The 19,026-nt window shown below is 42.5% G+C and overlaps 1 protein-coding gene across 12 annotated transcripts in view; it reads left to right on the top strand.

The window, feature by feature from the left end:
• Positions 1-19,026, top strand: part of TNIK (TRAF2 and NCK interacting kinase) — a 398,627-nt gene that overhangs the window by 323,988 nt on the left and 55,613 nt on the right. For 8 of the 12 annotated variants that reach the window (XM_073578856.1, XM_073578860.1, XM_073578854.1 and 5 more), the window contains 4 exons: positions 3,891-3,914; positions 8,082-8,156; positions 12,011-12,192; positions 13,722-13,830. In XM_073578856.1, coding sequence (XP_073434957.1) covers positions 3,891-3,914; positions 8,082-8,156; positions 12,011-12,192; positions 13,722-13,830 — 390 coding nt within the window. The remainder of the gene's footprint in view (positions 1-3,890; positions 3,915-8,081; positions 8,157-12,010; positions 12,193-13,721; positions 13,831-19,026) is intronic. The other 4 variants (XM_073578859.1, XM_073578863.1, XM_073578864.1 and 1 more) reach the window with 2 other exon arrangements.

Genomic DNA, 19,026 nt, shown 5'->3' on the forward strand with positions numbered 1-19,026 from the left:
GCAAGACATATGAAAGACCGCATAGAGTTTGCTAAAAACACATGAAGGACTCCCAGACTATGAGAAATAAGATTCTCTGGTCTGATGAGACAAAGATAAAACTTTTTGGTGATAATTCTAAGCGGTATGTGTGGAGAAAAACCAGGCATTGCTCATAACCTGCCCAATACAATCCCAACAGTGAAACATGATGGTGGCAGCATCAAGCTCTGGGGGTGTTTTTCAGCTGCAGGGACAAGATGACTGGTTGCAATTGAAGGAAACATGAATGCAGCCAAGTACAGAGAAATCCTGGAAGAAAACCTTTTCCAGAGTGCTCTGGACCTCAGACTTGGCCAAAGGTTCACCTTCCAACAAAACAATGACCCTAAGCACACGGCTAAAATAACCAGGGAGTGGCTTCAGAACAACTCTGTGACCATTCTTGACTGGCCCAGCCAGAGCCCTGACCTAAACCCAATTGAGCATCTCTGGAGAGACCTGAAAATGGCTGTCCACCAATGTTCACCACCCAACCTGACAGAACTGGAGAGGATCTGCAAGGAAGAATGGCAGAGGATGCCCAAATCCAGGTGTGAAAAACTTGTTGCATCATTCCCAAGAAGACTCATGACTGTACTAGCTCAAAAGGGTTATTCTACTCAATACTGAGCAAAGGGTCTGAATACTTATGACCATGTGATATTTCAGTTTTTCTTTTTTAATAAGTTTGCAAAAATTTCTACATTTCTGTTTTTTTCAGTTAAGATGGGGTGCAGAGTGTACGTTAATGAGAAAAAAATGAACTTTTTTGAATTTACCAAATGGCTGCAATGAAACAAAGAGTGAAAAATTTAAAGGGGTCTGAATGCTTTCCGTACCCACTGTACATCTTGAAGAGGTGGTAGCCATAAATTATTTGGGCAAATGTTGCAGTGGTTACCTGCCTAGATTTTCTCTCTGCAGCCAGTGATTGGCTGCAGCAGTCATTTGCTTAGATGGCATGTGAATCAGCATCAGAAGCTAGAATGGCAGTGACTTAAAGGGGCGAGCCTTTGTTATTTTGCTGTTTTTATCACATTTCCTAGCACTTGAATATTAAATTAATTCACAGATAACCTTTTTAACATGAAATACTTGGCACACCTCTTAGAATAAACTCATGTGGAAATCATTAGTCTGTATCTTTGTCCTATGTGGTTACTGCACTGCGTGTATGTTAGGTAAATGTGCATTTCCCTTTATGCCTTTATTGTCCTTGTACTTAGTGATCCAGCCGTGAGCTCTCAGCTACTTATTACTGTGTTGTGTGCCGTCATTTCCCATTATTTAGTAATCTCTCTATTGAGCTGTCCTCGTCATTCTGTGCTCTCCCTGGTAGGAGACATTATAAAGATGACAGGTTTGTGAGCTACACAACAGACATTCTGCTGGTGGTTTACATTGCTATTCACTGACATGGCGGCTCCGCATTGGAAGCTGAGATGTAGAAAAGCGCTTTTGTACAGTTAATAATGTTAATAAGTCTAATGAGAGCAGCAGAGGGAGAGGTGAGATTTTGAGATAAATGTGTTTTAATTTCTCATGAATGATGAGGGTGGATCAGTATGTACAGTTGTGGCCAAAAGTATTGACACCCCTGCAATTCTGTCAGATAATACATATTGTGTGCCATGGAGTGGTTGGGAGAAAAGCTTCCTAGATTGATCTCTGATGGCTAGACGTTTCAGTATAGCTACAGACTTTGATTAAAATCTAATTTTAGTGGTTTTAAGTTTTGTTTTTTTTTGTTTTTTTTTAAATAAAGGTTTTTGGATAGGTGACCGCTGTCATTTTGACTAGAGATGAGTGAATATGTTTGGAAAACAATCTCTGAATCCGAATTTGCAATATTCATGCCGAATTTATGTTTGAGGATCATCTCTACTCCCATTGACTCCAATGGCGTTCGGCTATGTTTGGCAAATGCAGCGATCTGTAATCCGAACCGAATGTTGAAATATTCGCTCATCTCTAATTGTGTCCAAGATTTTGGCACTCTTTGGTTGTAAGTGGTTGAACGTCATTGCCAGACACAGCCTATGAAGGCATGACACTGTTTCTGGAGAAAAAAAAAACAGAAACTAAAGCTGGAGTCACACATAGCGACTCACCAGCGATCCCGACAACGATATCAACGTGTCAGGATCGCTGGTGAGTCGCTATGTGATCGCTGGTGAGCTGTCACACAGCTTCACCAACGATCAGCACAGCGACGCTGAGCGCGCGGCGTCGCTGTGCTCGTTAGTTACCAGCGCGCTGATGCAGGCAACTGGTAACTAACGTACACATCGGGTATCTAAGGGACGCACGTCCCTTGGATACCCGATGTGTACGTTAGTTACCAGCAGATCACTGGTCTCCTGCCTGTCACACGCAGCGATGCTTGCTGGCCAGCGTGAGACCAGCGACAAAAGAAATGTCCAGCGGTTTCCTACAGCGATCAGCGATACCGGCAGGGGGGCCGGTCGCTGACCGCTGTCACACACAGCAATCTCGCTAGCGAGATCGCTATGTGTGACGGGGCCCTAAGGCTTTCAAGGGTAAGATAGGACTGATCATTAGGGAGTTCCTCCTAACATAGAAAGTTATCACCACAGGTGATAACATTGTGATCTGTTGGGGTCCGACCACAGGGAGTCACCCTGATCCTGAGAACTGGGCTCTGAAATGCTCGTGTAGAATCGGCCCGTGCCCTGCTGCAGTCATTCCCTGTTGAACTGCTGGTGATTGCTGAGCTCAGCACTTGGCTTTTTCTGTCTGTGCCATAGAAAATTGCCACTGCCTCTTCCCAAAAGCTTATTCCCATAACTGAAAATGTAGGGCAGTTCTAGGGCACATTGTAAGGAACTCTTATGCAGTAATAAGCCTTAGTTTGTATGGATCTTTAGCAGTAGTGATGAGCGATCGTGCTTGGCTATGGTGTTATCTGAGCGTTTTCAGGTGCTAACCGAGTGACTTCAGTGTGCTCGAAATATATGCTGGAGTTCCCGCAGCTGCATGTCTCTTGCCTGTTTGTTAGGCAGTCCCTCCTTGTATTGTGGCGGTCTTAACAGCCACGAGACATGCAGCCATGGGGACTCGAACATACTTTTCGAGCACGCCAAAGTCGCTCAGCACACGAGCATGTTCAGATAACACCTTATCCGAGCACATTCGCTCAGCACTATTTAGCAATAATCATACACTTACATCTCAGCTGTTAGAGAGAGATCTCGGCTATGTAATATACCCAGCTTGCGCTCCTGAGCCGCCCCCACGCATGCGGACCCCCTTCCCAGGACATTAATTCACATCATCATGTCGGAAGACTTTGCGGTAAATTCAAAATCTAATAGTGAAGTAGTGAAGTGACTGGGCAGTCTGCAAAAGAATTTGCTTAAGTGTTTGTAAATCTGTATTGTACATCTGATTGTTTAGTATTGGGCTCTACAAAAATGTGTTGTTTTTTGGTCTTTTTTATTTTTTTGGGGTGGGGTGGGGGGCTGATTACAAAAGCGTTATTGCGGTAGTATGTGTTTCTTGAAGATCTCATTGCAGGGCATATGACTTAATATTAACTCTTGTGTTTAGAACATTCTTGTCCCGTAATATATAATGACGTATGTGTGTATCGCATTGATGTGTTATGTAGAATGCCGCGTGGCTGTCTGAATGTATACGTACTGTAGCATCCACAGTGTGTTAGTGACTCGGCACCTCGTGCGCTGTGCTGTGCGCTCTCTGGCGAGCACTTGGCTGTGTATCTGCCCATTCAGAAAGCTTGACAAGCATGTAACTAACACTTGTATCTTATCCTGCTTCCTTCCCTGTGTTTTTCCCTTGACCTGCTCTGCTTTCTCCGATGCTGATTATCCCTCCCTTGCACAAAGAGCTATAAGAAAGCAATAGATGAGGTTAGTGATTCCATTTCATAGTCCACATTGTGACCCATTCTGGGTTGATTGTAATATCCGCAGGTTTCTTGTCTTCATTTCACCGACTTCCATTCATTTACATAGAATCACGAGCTGCAGACCCAGTCCTGCGTATTTATTAGGAGGAAACGTAGGGAATAGCAATTATACTGCAACTAATGATGAAGGACGATGGGATATATGTCACAGGACAATTCCTCCTACATTGTGGGCTTATGCACCTTTTTTTCCCTGTTCATGAAGTGCTATCATGTTTTGCAAGGTGTGTTCTGTTCTATATTGTATTGATGTTGCTTTCTGCAGTGTAAAGGGGTTGTCCAGCAAGATAGGGTAATATTTTATGTAGGCTACGTTTACAAGGAGCTTTTTGAGGGATTTTCTTTTTGGTAGTGGATCCTTTCCAAAATCTTCAAAAACCGCCTTAGAACTGCTTGAAAAAACATTTTGGGGAGTTTTTTTTTCCTTAAGTTTTGAAGAATCGCTCCACTATCTCGCAACGGATCTTGAAAGAAACCTCTCCATTGTAGGTTCTGCTCAATCAAAAAACTGCAACGGACGCTTTAGAAATAAACATTTCCACAATTTTTCACAGCTGTTTCAAGAAAAAAAAAACTCCAAAAAGTTCCCTAAATAGGAGCGTACACAGAAGCAGTTTCCACCTCAGAAACGTGTAGTTTTTTAAGGCGTCAAATATGTTCATATCAACTTGACCTTAGCCAAAATATAGAATATTAAAAGTTGACAAGCTACTTTAAAGGAGTTGTCCAACAATGTACATTTTAATTAATAAATCTCGGAATAATAAGTTCTACAATTGGATGTGTTTAAAAAAAAATGTTCCTGTGCTGAGATAATCTTATGATGCACGTGCTGATCGCTGGTCTCCTGACCCAAACTAATCAGCCTTATGTATCTATTCAGGCTGTCGAGTTCAGGACAGGAAACGCACGGCCAGTCCGTAAATCACTGTCCGTGTTGAGATAATCTTATACATGTGCCCCTGCTGTGTACTGTGTAATGGCTGTGTCTGACCGTGCAGGAACATGGTCTGATCATACCACATAAGGTCAGATACATAAGGCTAATTAGTTCTGGTCAGGAGACCAGCGATCAGCACATGCATCATGGTCCTTACTCGGCTCATATAGATGTGGGAACTAGCTTACAATAGGGGCCTGAAATGGGACCAAAGGGACAGTACTCCTGACTTAGAGGACATTCGTTCATTTTATGAAATTCCATTTTGAAAACAACTAAAATACCCTTTTTGTCTTACCGGACAATCTTGTCAAGCCATATCTTAAAGAGTATATTGCTAAAGAAGTTTTGGGGGCAGTTCTTGCCAATACGGTGGTCTTAGATATGTTTAGTAGGTTTTATTCTGTTCCACCCAGAATTTCAGCCGCTACATGGAAACAATATACAAACTCCCAATTCTTTGTAGGATGGGGCCTTCAGACTGCTTTCTCCTTTGCGTATGGGATCATGCCATTGGATACTATTAGTGATGAGCGAGTGTGCTCTATACTCAAGATGTCCGAGCATGCTTGGGTGATCTCTGAGTATTTTGCGTGCTTCGAGATTTAGTTTCTGTTGCTGTAGCTGCATAATTTGCAGCTGCAAAACACAGCCTAAATACATGTGGGGATTTCCCAACAAACAAGCAACCCCACATGTATTCAGGCTGTCTAGCAGCCGCAAATCATGCAGCTACGGCGACAGAAACTAAATCTCTGATCACATCCAAAATACTCTGAGGACACCTGAGCATGCTCGGAAATCTCGAGAAACGAGTATGCTTACTCATCACTAGATGCTATGTCTAGGCTTGCTACCTGTTCATTTTCTATGGAAACTATATGCTTTAATGTGCCCTATGTGACTTAGTGACTTAGTATATCCCCAGTATATATGAGAGCTTTGGTATTTACTGCATTTAAGAAATAATTTGTTGATATACATGTTAATAAACACAAATGAATTGGCTGTAAGAAAGTTGGCACATCACCAGGGTGGTGACCTCAGGGGAGGACTGATAACTTTTGCAAATTAAAGCGCTATTCACACTAGTGTGATGCCTTGTATTTACAGAATCCATAACACTGGATAGATCTGTCCTGATCCATCATGATTTATTCAAACATCTGCTTGTTTTTTTAAAACCAATATTAACTGATAATGGGCTCATCGGGTTTCTTGGATAGAATAGTGCAGCATGCTCAGCTATTCTGACCTTGTAAAAGCAACAGAAACATGATGAAAAGAACCAATGCACGTGTGAAGGTAGTCAAAGGGGTCCTAGAACAATGCCATTTAGTCAGTGATTTCATTAGCGTCATGACTGCCATGGTGGATTTGGTTTCCGATGGATCCACAGGACACTTTGATAGTTTCTTTCAGGATATTATTGACACCAGTGTGCTGAAAATTGAGTTACTATTGCTGGCAAAAGCAGAAAGCTTTAGGAAAAATCCAGTTGTTTTACCTTGACTGGTGATTTTAAAGTACATTGTGAGTCCACTATTCCAGACTCTGTATCCAAATGATTAATTTACCCAAACCCGCAGAACACATTTGGTGCTACAGTGTGCTGTATTAAGTTTTATTGTGGAGGGAGTTGTCCCTGTTGTCTTCTGCCAGCCCTCCCTACTAACTACTGCGTGGAAAATAATGTGCTGGCTGAATTAATGCAAGCTTTGTTTTTTGTCTGTTTTTGTGGACCTTATGTTGCATTGTTTTAACTAATGATACATCAGCTCTGTCTAGTGGGTACAGAAAGGGCGAAAATGCAGTTTATTAAAAGACTTCTGAGTGTCCGGGCAACAATCAGTATTGACACATGAAGACTACTTCATAGTGTAGAGCAGCGGTTTCCAATTCTGGTCCTCAAGAGCCACCAACAGGTCGGGTTTTCAGGATTTCCTTAGTAATGCACAGGTGATAATTGCATCTCTTACGCTGGCAATAATTCTCTCACCTGGACAATACTAAGGAAATCCTGAAAACATGATCTGTTTGTGGCTATTGAGGACTGGAGTTGGGGAACCCTGGTGTAGAGCATAACGTGGCAGCTATTCGTCAGACATTACCACTTTAACAATAAAAGCATTGTAATATTTTGGTAAATTTATTTTCGTTAGAAGGGTAACCCCCCCCCCCCCTCCGACCATAAATTGGTTATAGGATGTCTCGCTGACTGGATTCCCACCAAGTAGCCGTTAGGGAAATTTGGCTCTAAATATTCAAATTTCTTCCAGCACCTGTCACAGGGAATATGAGACATTACACACTACCTATTAAAATTAATGGGTTGCCTATCCCATGAAGGAAATCCTAGGACCTCTTTGAACTGTCTTTGAAAGACACTCTTTGTAGCCTCTGTCCCACCTGGCTAATAGAAGCTGTGGGACCCTATATATATTCTACAACCCCTCTGAAACTATATTTTATTCAGAATTTAGCAAAGTCACCAACAGGGTCTGTTACCCACTGCTAGATTACTCACCCATACATGACATGGCTTCTTGTATCTGTGTCTAGCATGGACATTGTGCATGGATGCTTGTGGGGTCAGTGCATGAGTGAGGAGGGATCCGCTCACCTGATGTGCCAGTTTTTAGTACATTTTCAATAAAATAACAATTCTGGATTCTCTCTTCTTAGGGCTGTACTTTATGCCGCTCTCAAGTAATTCCTAGAAAAATATATGAATTGATTGACAAGATGATGTTACCAGTTGCAAGTGTGTCTAACAGTGTGACTGTCCAATCAGTGCTGCCAGTGTATGCCACACCCCATTGCTAAGGGAATAGTAACACCCCTTTGTCAGTTTACGCCTACGTATCGATGAGGAATAGCAGAGTATCATCGTAGAACTCTAAGAAAGGATGCTCCAGAATGGTTGTCCTCCTTATTCTTGAGTGTTGCTTTGTGGAAGTGTTCACAAATTCTGAAGAATGTGACTTGCTCCATTCATTTCCAGGCTGCTTGTCATTGCTTGTAAGTGAATTTTTTATGTGTATGCTGCAGTTCTTGTGAGATAAAAACACGTTTAGGCCTGGCATGGTCAGGACACCTGGGACAGATCATGAATGGATCGCAAGTTATTTATTCTCCTTTCCTTTCACACTTGATACCTTTCTACAGGCTGTTATCTCACAGGCAATGCCCGCGGATGATGGAAAGGTCATGCCGCGGAGGGTGAAAACTAAAAACAAAACGGTAAGAAAAAGTCTTTCTTGCCTTATATTACACTTTCATTCACACTGATCATTACATCAACCTAAGTCATAGGAACAAGATTTGTGACCAATACACTGTCACTAGCTCAATATACTAGTACTGATGGCTGCTTAGTACGTGGGTACATACTGCTTGATTATTAAAATATTCAATTTACTGTCGCATTTAAAATGAGGACTTGCTTTTTCCTTTTTCCTACCCAAATTATTACAGAGTCATGAGACTTTTTTTTTTTTACACCATTGCATGAAGATAGTTTGCAATTGTCATGTTTCAGTGCGAACAATAATATTGACTCCTTTTGCCCCGATGATGATATTGTACAGTATTAGTCAAACTCTGACTACATAAAGAATGTTTACAGCACCATTTATTGTGTACTTGTAGCCGATAGCCCTGGAAAGAGCATTTATACATTTTTCTCTTTTTGCATAATGACATATTAACCTTGAAATGTCACTCTCCACAAGGAGAAACGTTACCCCTTGGATCCCTGTCAGACGCCTCTCTCACATCCAAACCGGATCTGACCCTTTGCACTGATGAGGGGCAGTACTCCAAAACAGTGTTTGCAAATCGAGCTTTTGGTTTTGGCTTTTATCCTAAGTCATGTGACAAGGCTCGTTAGAGAGTCGATATTGACTTTTCGAATTGCTACTTCCAAAAGGTGGCATCCTAATCCTCTCTGAATAGACAATTTGCATATTAAATACAAATTACTAAACATTCTATTAATGAGAGGTAGGGAAATACTGAGAATTTCATGTTTATTTTCCCATGGCATTTGCTGAGCCACAATCCTATGTTTTGGGATAGAAATACTGATGTAAAAATTTCCTAAAAGAACCTCAGACCCCCATATAAAATATATTCCTTCCTCTGTAACATTTCTCTTCAATGTGCAAACTGCACAACTTGCCAATATATAGAGATGTGCAAACATTAAAAGAAGCAGCAGAATGTTTTAATCCGTATTTTTTCCCCTTGAAAAGTGGTTAAAAGTAGTAAAGTTTAGCTAACCCTCCTTTTAATATGTGCTGTGGTCATAATTTGCATCATTAACTCTAAAACTGTAATTTATATTTTTTAATTGAATAAGAAAGACAGTGTTGTGTATGTTCCAGCTGTAATCGTATGTCTTTAGCAGTTTGGGTAATGGCTGAGAATGGAGCAATTCCATTGACTGCCCAAGGCATCCGAATTAATAGACCTGTAACTGGCTCTGTGCAGAGCTTTCTTCTCACTTTAGTATTTCATTAACATGTTAATGAACAGTAATGTAATTTATTACTGCTGTAGGTAATTGCTCTCCCTTATTAGAAAAAAACACAAAAAAAGCCTAAAAACATTTTGTGCTATTTTTACTTATTTGAAATGGATGCACTTAATGTAAATGAGTTTTTTTTAAGCTAAAAAAAGGCTGTTTCTCTTACTAATGGAAGTCCACGCAATTGGTGTTATAGTCATTTTAACTCCAGATAAGTCTCTATTCCCATTGAGACAAAATAACTCGCTTGAGTTTTGCCTTCAGGCATTTTTCCAGTTTACTTATCTATAGCTGTTAATAATATGGATTGGAATTTAATATCAATGCGTTTGGGAATATTTTTCATTTATCCCATGGAGCATTTAGCCGGCACAGGTTTTGCATGTATATTTTATATATACAACATAAACAATTTAGAGTTTATATTTTTTTAAAATAGTATAAAACAAAAAGACTTTTACACAAACATTCTTGCCACAGAAAGTTCTTCAGTTTGGCTTACTGTTATCTATCCTGATTCCCCACACGCACATGAACTTGCTCCGCTCTGCTAATTCATGCGCTTTCAGTGGGAAGATGGGAAAACAATAAGCCGCTGCCAGACAACTAGGGGGCTTTAATATTGCAATCCAACCCAAATATTAATCTAGGGGTACTGTCTACATTCTAAAAGCATGTTTACATTACAGATATAACTTGAAAATCCCCCCTGCACTCCAAATATTGTTCTATTAGGTCTAATGAATATCCACGATCAAATTTGAAAATAAGTACCCCGTATTTTTCGCTTTATAAGACGCATCTGATTATAAGACGCACCCCCAAATTTGGTGAAGAAAAAGAGAAAAAAAATGTGTTTTTTTATGTTAAATGGAGGTGTGTCTTATAATGCCAGTGTCCGTCTTACAAATCATATATATGTTCTTCATCCTGGTATCTATATAACCCCCATCCTGGCACATGGCCCCCTTGTGCTGGCAAATAGCCCCACCGGTCACTATATGCCCCCCTGCTGGCACTCACATGGCCCCCCTCTCTCTATATGCCTCCCTGCTGGTACGCACATGGCCCCCCCATCCCTATATTCCCCCTGCTGGCACACATTGTCCCCCCGTCCCTATATTCCCCCCTGCTGGCATTCACACAGCCCCCCGTTCCTATGTTCCCCCCTGCTGGCACACATTGTCCCCCGGTCCTATAATTCCCCCTTCTGGCACACATTGTCCCCCCGGTCCTATAATCCCCCCTGCTGGCACACATTGTCCCCCCGGTCCTATAATCCCCCCTGCTGGCACACATTGTCCCCCCTCCATATATTCCCCCCAGCTGGCACACATTGTCCCCCCCTCCATATAATCCCCCCAGCTGGCACACATTGCCCCCCCATCCCTATATTCCCCCCTGCTGGCACCTGAACCCAATAGAAAATATTTGTAGGGAGCAGAAACTCAAAGTTACCCAACCACCGCCCCGAAATCTGAAAGATCTGGAGAAGATCTGTTTGGAGGGAGAGGGTCAAAATCCCTGCTGCAGTGTGTGCAAACTTGGTTGAAGATAAAAAAAAAAATAGAGACCTCTCCATTCTTTGTAGGTGGGAAAACTTGCAAAATCGGCTGTGTATCAAATACTTCTTTTCTCCAATTTGTTATATAGATAAATATATAGCTAGATATAGATAGATATATAATATATTATAATATAATTTTACCTAAAAAAACAAATGAGAATATATATATATATATATATATATATATATATATATATATATACATTTTTTTAATTTGAGAAACTTTTGTAATTGGCTTAGTTAAATCTTGCATCCTAGAAGAAGCTCTTTGCAGAAAATACCTATAGATTGTAATGCAAACATTTGGTCTGTCTGGAAATTGCTGAATGCGGTAATTTTAAATACTCTTTTCTCCTTAAACCCTGATTGAATGCATTGGCGGCGATATTGGTCACAAATATAGGGGGAAATGGTAAGACCAATGCTGTGTTTTGTCTTTTGCATGTTTTTTTCCACAGATTCAGCAAATCCATCTTCTGCAGAGTTCTCATGCTTTTTCACCTACATTGCTTTATAAGCATGACCTATGTACCCAGAATATATACTATCCACGCTGCCTGTGATGTCCCAGTTGGGAAATGACGCTGTCTTATAATCATGGCTTATTCATAGTAAACTGGGAAAAATTATTAGCAAATTTAGATTTTGAAAGAGCCAATAAATGGTTAATTTAAAAGGGTGCTACAATGTAACATCTGAACATAATGCCTATTTTCCAGTTTATTATGATAGAATATTTCGAAACGTCACAAATCTGTATCCATCTGTTTTATGCAATAGACACATAGATTTAAAGACGTCAGTAATGGAATAACCTGTCGTGTAACGTTACCTCTGCCTTATACATTGTCTTTGTGTCTGATAGCGATGTGCGTAATTTTATTGTCTGGCTGTTTTCTCATTGGTTATGGCAAGGTGTGACACCCGCTTCGGGGAGATGGGCCCTCCATTCACCTGTATGATTGATGTGGGGATATAAATATATGTATCCTTTTGCAGGACTTGACTGCGTTGGCAAAGGAGCTGAGAGAACTTCGCATTGAGGAGACCAATCGACCCATCAAGAAGGTGACAGACTATTCTTCATCCAGTGAAGAGTCAGAGAGTAGTGAAGAGGAAGATGGTGGGAGTGAGGAGACTCAGGATGGGACTGTGCCAGTAAATGACATCCCACGTCTTATGTAAGCACTGTTACCGTGTACTTACACATTAATGTACTCTCTCATATGAGAGCAGAGTGTTCTTTAATGAAGCCGTTTTCTTAAAGCAGCACAACGCCTACTGTATACAGTGCCGTACAGGCTGTTAAAGAATAATGTAATGTCAGTTGTTGCCGTCTTGATGATTATTTCTTCCTCTCTGACGTGGCTTCCTGTGGCAACATACATTTGCAATTTAATGGCAGCCTGTGACAGATCAGTGACAAGAGAATATCTGCCGCCGACTTGACTTTATATTTTCTGGACAGCTTATCAAAAAGTCACAGACAGACTTTATTTTTTATGGAAACATTGAAAAACCATAATTAATCATTCTGATTAAAAGTGATACATGTCTAAGACACGAGCTGTACGCACTGAACTATAAAATGGGGATAAGTACAATCTTTGTGATCTGTGTAAGTTTCTTGGTAAAATAGCCTAAGGCAAGAAGAAAAATTGTGCCCTATTTTTACAAACTGTCCAGTAATTTTTGGACAGTTGGCAACCCTGCCCCTGATGCATACTACAGAGTTTGACTGGCTCCTGATCTTATGCAGCCTTGGCTTGTAGCACTTGCCTCCTGTTGGTAATAAGTTTCTCCCTGTCAGATTTTAACCGATTAAAGCTTGTTCTCCTAGAAATACATGAGAGAATCTGCACACAGCACTTTTAGACATAGAGAGGCTTTGTGTATTAGGGGAAGTTTATATCTACAGCTAAACATTGTATGGTCTAGACTACTATATCATTGCTCTCTTATATAAAGCAGATATGAATGGGGCAGATGAAAATGGTTTACAAGAATTATATAGTATATTGTAGGGTATACACTGGTTGAGCAGAGTAATGAAAACTTTCTATAGAGGAGTGAATGTAGCAGCAATCACCTCTTATCTGTTCTGACAGCAAAGCGGCCTTTGTTGCCTATAGTGATCAAACATAGCACAGTTTTCATTTTTCAAGAGCAGAATACAGAATGAAAGTGGTCATCCTGTAGTTCACAGAAAGTTGGAGACTGACCCCCTGCCAACTCAAGAGCGCGCGTAATGGACTGGTAGTCAGATACTCCGAGTGGGAACATGTATTAATGAAAGTTAGTGGCCATTAAGAAAATTGCATCGTTATACTATTACTTGTGAGTTAGCATTATAGTGTGGGCAAAGCAAAATCATTGCTGGAGAGCTGCTGTAATGGTATGGATATGTCTATAGATGGAAGATGTGCTTTTTCTACGGTACAAAGAACAAATTGTTCAAGCAAACATTGATCAAGTAAATATTAATACCGCAGGCATCACCCAATGTTTAAAGGTGTTATAAACTAAAAATCCAGCTGTGTGTGGATGTGTTCGAGGAAGGGGCAATGATGCGCTTTGTGCTGATTAGTCTTATACGTTGGGAATGTCTACAACATTTCTAGTGACCTGTTCTAATGATTTGTTTCTGTTCACACTTGGATCACACATATCATTCACCAGTGACTTGACCCCTTGTTTTTTTCTTGTGTAGACCTACTGTGAATAATGAGCCATATAACACAGGGACGCCAAATGTTGAAAACTCCCAATCAGAATCATTCAGAAGTAGCTCAAGGGAAGGGACGTTAATGATTCGAGAGGTAAGAAATTAAATTCGATATTATTCTCCCTTAATATTTTTAGCTGAGATCACAGAGCAGGCTGGGACACTTAGTGAGAACCTGTCATCAGGATTTCATACTCCAAACTAAAGGCATGTATATAAAGGCGCTTTAAGGGCTCGCTCACCACGGCATATAGCATCTGATCATTCTCACATGTGGGAAGATCTTATGGGATGTGCAAATGTCCCTCGGCTCAAACTCTGCTGTGAACGAGAGTCCAGTGTCACATTACTGTGATCCGAGTCTCTCGCATGTGAATCAGGTGTGAAGAAAATGGAAAAGTTAATTTCTTCATCTTCTCCATTCTGTGATTCGGCATATATCGGACTGCACTCCGATTTTTTGGTGCACACCCATAGACTTGTGTAAAAAAAAAAAAAATCCAGCTCACCGTACTGCCTTGCTGGTAGAATCCAAATCCTGCGCACGGATTTGACTAGGCAGTCAATCAATAGTGGAAAAAAGAAAAGAGAAATTCCAGCGCCAGAAATGGAAAATTAAAAATCCATTTTATTGTGCCAATGCATATTAAAATTCCAGCAGGTACAGCATATCAGTCGGATGACTACAGAACAACGCGTTGCGACGCCTCAGGTCTTAATCATGTTCTCATTTTAATATGCATTGGCACAATAAAATGGATTTTTAATTTTCCATTTCTGGCGCTGGAATTTCTCTTTTCTTTTTTCCACCATAGACTTGTGTAGGTGCGCTCCATACAATATACACTGTCAATCACAGCATGTAGCAATTTTTTCTCATGCCAACTTGGCATGAGAAAAAAAAAAATGCTGGTCCGCACTCATCCGACATATACTCTGGCTACTCGCCAGTGTGAACAAACCCTAATGCTGAGTAAATCCTTACCACCTTGTACAGATCTGTTTTATTGATTTAGAGAAATCCATAGTTGAAATTGTATTATGAGCTGTAAGCGCAGAGGACGGGCAATGCTTCATCTCTGCCTATTCCCCACCCACTGCCTGCCTCCTGTCTGACACTAGGAGACAGGTGATGGGCAGTAGGCGGTGAATAGGGAGAGAGGCAGGAGAGCTGTACGTGCAGAGGATGGGCAATGCTTCATCTCTGCCAATTCCCCACCCACTGCCTGCCTCCTGTCTGACACTGGGAGACAGGTGATGGGCAGGAGAGCTGTAGGTGCAGAGGACAGGCAATGCTTCATCTCTGCCTATTCTCCACCCACTGCCTGCCTCCTGTCTGACACTGGGAGACAGGTGATGGGCAGGAGAGCTGTAGGTGCAGAGGACAGGCAATGCTTCATCTCTGCCTATTCCCCACCCACTGCCTGCCTCCTGTCTGACACTAGGAGACAGGTGATGGGCAGTAGGCGGTGGATAGGGAGAGAGGCAGGAGAGCTGTAGGTGTAGAGGACAGGCAATGCTTCATCTCTGCCTATTCCCCACCCACTGCCTGCCTCCTGTCTGACACTAGGAGACAGGTGATGGGCAGTAGGCGGTGAATAGGGAGAGAGGCAGGAGAGCTGTACGTGCAGAGGATGGGCAATGCTTCATCTCTGCCTATTCCCCACCCACTGCCTGCCTCCTGTCTGACACTGGGAGACAGGTGATGGGCAGGAGAGTTGTAGGTGCAGAGGACAGGCAATGCTTCATCTCTGCCTATTCTCCACCCACTGCCTGCCTCCTGTCTGACACTGGGAGACAGGTGATGGGCAGGAGAGCTGTAGGTGCAGAGGACAGGCAATGCTTCATCTCTGCCTATTCCCCACCCACTGCCTGCCTCCTATCTGACGCTGGGAGACAGGTGATGGGCAGGAGAGCTGTAGGTGCAGAGGACAGGCAATGATTCATCTCTGCCTATTCCCCACCCACTGCCTGCCTCCTGTCTGACACTGGGAGACAGGTTATGGGCAGGAGAGCTGTAGGTGCAGAGGACAGGCAATGCTTCATCTCTGCCTATTCCCCACCCACTGCCTGCCTCCTGTCTGACACTGGGAGACAGGTGATGGGCAGGAGAGCTGTAGGTGCAGAGGACAGGCAATGCTTCATCTCTGCCTATTCCCCACCCACTGCCTGCCTCCTGTCTGACACTGGGAGACAGGTGATGGGCAGTAGGCGGTGGATAGGGAGAGAGGCAGGAGAGCTGTACGTGCAGAGGATGGGCAATGCTTCATCTCTGCCTATGTCCCACCTACTGCCTGCCTCCTGTCTGACACTGGGAGACAGGTGATGGGCAGCAGGCGGCGGATAGCGAGAGAGGCAGGAGAGCTGTAGGTGCAGAGGACGGGCAGTGCTTTATCTCTGCCTATTCCCCACCCACTGCTTGCCTCCTGTCTGACACTCCTAGACAGCTGATGGGCAGTAGGCGGCAGATAGGGAGAGAGGCAGGAGAGCTGTAGGTGCGGTGCCACTCCTAATACAAGTTCAACTATGAATTTCTGAAAAGCAGCAAAACAGATTTGTTCCAGAAAGATCAGGATTTACCCTGCAATTATATTCGTGCCCTTAGTGTGGGGCATAAATTCCCGATGACTGGTCCTTTTTAAAGGCAGTTGTACACCAGGTTTTGCGACCTGATCTAAGAGCAACATAATGTAGGGATAGTGGCCCACATTCCAGTGATGTCACTTACTGGGCTGCTTACTCTAGTTTTGCGGAAGGATATTATAACTCTAGACTAGTAAACCTATTGCCATGTAGTCATCCATATTCATAAGGTCTGTATAACCCCACGCCCACTACTGATTGATTACCAGTGGTGTGGACAGAGTTATACAGAGCTCGGCATTCAGATGACTAGCAGATCTGCAGCAGATAAAATTGAATTTACCAAAACTGCAGCATTCAGCCTAGTCATACGTTGTTGGAATAAGGGTCTCTGTCCCTACATCATGCTGTCTCAAATGTGATAGGAAAACCCTGATGACAGATTCCCTTAAAAGATTGAGCAGCCTAGAAAACCCGTTTTCATGCACCTATGCCTCCTCCATTGCCCTGTTCAGTGTGGAGAGTGGAGTGCAGTACAAAGACTGTCTCGCTCTGGGGGACCTGTCTTGTCCTGGATGACACAGCCGACCCATTGATTTAAATGGACTGTGTACTGCTTAATTCCCGTTGTGGTGGTGCCGCAGGGAAAGTGAACACTTACTGCCAAGTTTCCCCACAGGCTATTGCTCCCAATAGGGAAGCTCCTTTGTCACCAGTTTACGGTCTAGGAAGCCTACTAACAAAGGTTCTCCGGAGGGGAACCCTTTTACCCTTTGAAATGGGATCTGTCCTCAAAATTCACAAAAATCCTGTGTTAATGAATATGTCTTAGATATTTTGAGGATGGTATATTTACTTCCAAAATCCATATTTGAATGGCTGAATAATTTTGAAGGCCACACACTTCAAATTAAAATAGAATTGCCCATTTGAACCTCTTCCTCTGTAACTTGTATTTTTAAAGAAAGCACACCTGTGTCATCAAGTCTAAAACAGGAGACCAGAACGGATAACACTCTTATAAGACAGTAATGTACTGTGAATGAAGATCGCCCTTTACCGGTGACATTTCAGATTCTTGTCATATTTCTAGTTTTGATTTAACTTTTCTTCGATTGCTGGAAAACAGCCAAGACGTGTGAGTGGAAAGGCACAGCCATCTCCTAGAAGATTGATTTTCAAGTCTCTTATTGCCTTTGTGAATTTTCCCTAATAAATCATTGCGTAGTTTATGTAAATGGAAAGAAAAGTCTCCAGACTCTGTCAGCAATCTGGCAAAATAATGAGTGCAAAGAACTATATGATATTTAATTCTGTCCAGCCTGTACTCCACTGCACTATGCATGTGTGGGGGCTGCCGACAGGATCAGGGTCTCACATTCAGCTTGTCATGAAATAAATGTCAGTCCTGCTAGCGCCTGTAGGAAAGGAATCACAGATCATTCGCAACTTGTTGATTCCTCATTTCATCCTGGAAAGGTTCAGATCTGAATTTCCTATTCATGTGTAGAATTAATAGTAATGGGAGATTTTTAGCTCATGGGCCATCATAGATGCATTACCCTTGTTAGGGATGCCCTCCGTCGTTTTATCCCAGCCTAGACGGATGTGTGAGGGTCCAAATATTTAAACTCTCTCTGTATTGTTGTATAATGTGCTGAGAATATCCAGTTGCATGAGAGGTCCATTTTTGGCACTTGACGCAATGTCATGAATATGGTGGTGGTAACCGGATTTGTAGACTATTTTATCTCAGAAATTTGTGGGTAATAGTGAATTTCCTTCCATATCTCGTGATCGATCTTCCCTACCTGCAAGTAGCATGAACGCCTAGGCTGCTGAATTGGAACCTGTCATGTAAAATTATGCTATTTACCTTCAGATATGGGGTTAATCTGCAGGTTAATAGCGTTCTGACACCATGCGGTGCCGGCATTGAGAGCCCCGCTGCCAGGAGGAAATTAAGTTCTATTTTCCTGGGTAGACTTGCTCTTTCAGTCATGGGGGTGGTGGTTGCCACTTTTCAATCACCAGTCTGTATATAGAGTGCAGGAGCTGTGACTGCCCCCCTGCACTGACTGACAGCAGCTCAATATTAGGGCCAGCTGGCGGTCAGGGCCGGGGACGCAGTTTCAGCTGTTATTCTCTATACACAGCGCGGTGATGGAAACTGTGACGGCGCCACCCCCTGACTGAACGCCGAAAGCTGCCAGGATGAATAAAGTTAATTTCTTCCTGGCAGCGGGGCTCTCAGTGCAGGCACCGCACAGTGTTAGAATGCTATTAACCTGCAGATTAACCCCCTATCTGCAGTATTTTACATGATTGGTTCTTTTTAATAGATGAAAGGTAGAAGGTTGGTGTTTGGAGAAGACTGTGCTGCTGTAGAAGATGAAAGGTCCCACAATCCGAGGTAGGGACAAGTAGCATAATACGCGTTTCTGGTTCGTACCAAATAGTGTGATTTATTTTGAAAATGGGTTCAGTTCAAACCAGAAATGCGTAATAAGCTACTTGTACCTACCTTGGAGTGTGGAAACTTCCATCTTCTACAGCAGCACGGTCATCTCCAAACACCAACCTTCTAGCTTTCCTCCATTTATATGCAGAAGAAGGGAATCTTCTATCTGTTGGCGCGATTGCAGCGGCTAATCTGAACAATCGCTATTGGCGTGGTGAGCACCTGCTCACCCCCCACCCTACTTCT

The sequence above is a fragment of the Dendrobates tinctorius genome, unplaced genomic scaffold (genome assembly GCF_039654945.1).
Source record: "Dendrobates tinctorius isolate UK_male_01 unplaced genomic scaffold, ASM3965494v1 ptg000060l, whole genome shotgun sequence".
NCBI lineage: Eukaryota > Metazoa > Chordata > Amphibia > Anura > Dendrobatidae > Dendrobates > Dendrobates tinctorius.